The following is a 695-nucleotide window of genomic DNA, read 5'->3' as shown; positions in this document are numbered from 1 at the left end:
CGATTATATGCCTAATAATAACAATATTGATTGTCTCTCATCTTCAATAATTGAAAGAAATCTTTTTAATAAATTTACAATATTTTTTATCTCTTTAGTCATTTTAAAATCATCTTTTTTTTGAATAAGGTTTTTCATATTAGGATCTTTAGATTTGATAATTTTAATACTTTCTTGATTAAATAAATCATTAATTTGCAATTTAGAAAAGAATTCATTTTTCTTTTTTATAGGAAAATCTATATTCAGTTGATCTCGAATCATTTCTTCATCATAACTTATAGGTTGATGAATATAAATCGTATCATTCAATGATTTTTTATTGTTTATTGAAGAATTTAAATCATTTTGTAAATCTAATTCATAATCCAAAATATTCTCAATCAATTCTTTCTTATTCTTAAAATTCTCACCATTCAATTTTTCTATCATTTCTTGAATATTTTGATCTAATAGTTTTATTTCATCAATTTCTGAAATTAATTCTATTTTATTAATTTCATTAATAAAATTATAATTCATAATATAATCCAAATCTTGTAAATAATCATCAATAGATTCAGAAATAGAATTCTTTCCTTTAAAATTTATTAATATCTTTTCTGTTAAATGTCTCATGAAGTAATTATATAATTCGTCATTAACAATCATTTTCTCTTTAATCATTTTTATAAGATTTAATGGTTCTTGTACAA

General features: G+C 19.3%; 1 protein-coding gene across 1 annotated transcript; it reads right to left on the bottom strand.

Moving 5' to 3' along the window:
* Positions 1 to 3: 3 nt before the first annotated feature.
* Positions 4 to 666, bottom strand: Chro.60590 (transmembrane protein). The annotated part of the gene is made up of 1 exon (XM_659740.1): positions 4 to 666. The coding sequence occupies one exon, from the start codon at positions 664 to 666 to the stop codon at positions 4 to 6; it is 663 nt and encodes a 220-aa protein (XP_664832.1).
* Between the last annotated feature and the right edge of the window lie 29 nt (positions 667 to 695).

This window comes from Cryptosporidium hominis (assembly GCF_000006425.1).
Source record: "Cryptosporidium hominis TU502 chromosome 6 CHRO016177, whole genome shotgun sequence".
Taxonomy (NCBI): Eukaryota; Apicomplexa; class Conoidasida; order Eucoccidiorida; family Cryptosporidiidae; genus Cryptosporidium; species Cryptosporidium hominis.
The sequence above is the reverse complement of the archived record's forward strand: the minus strand, read 5'-3'. Positions and strand labels throughout refer to the sequence as shown.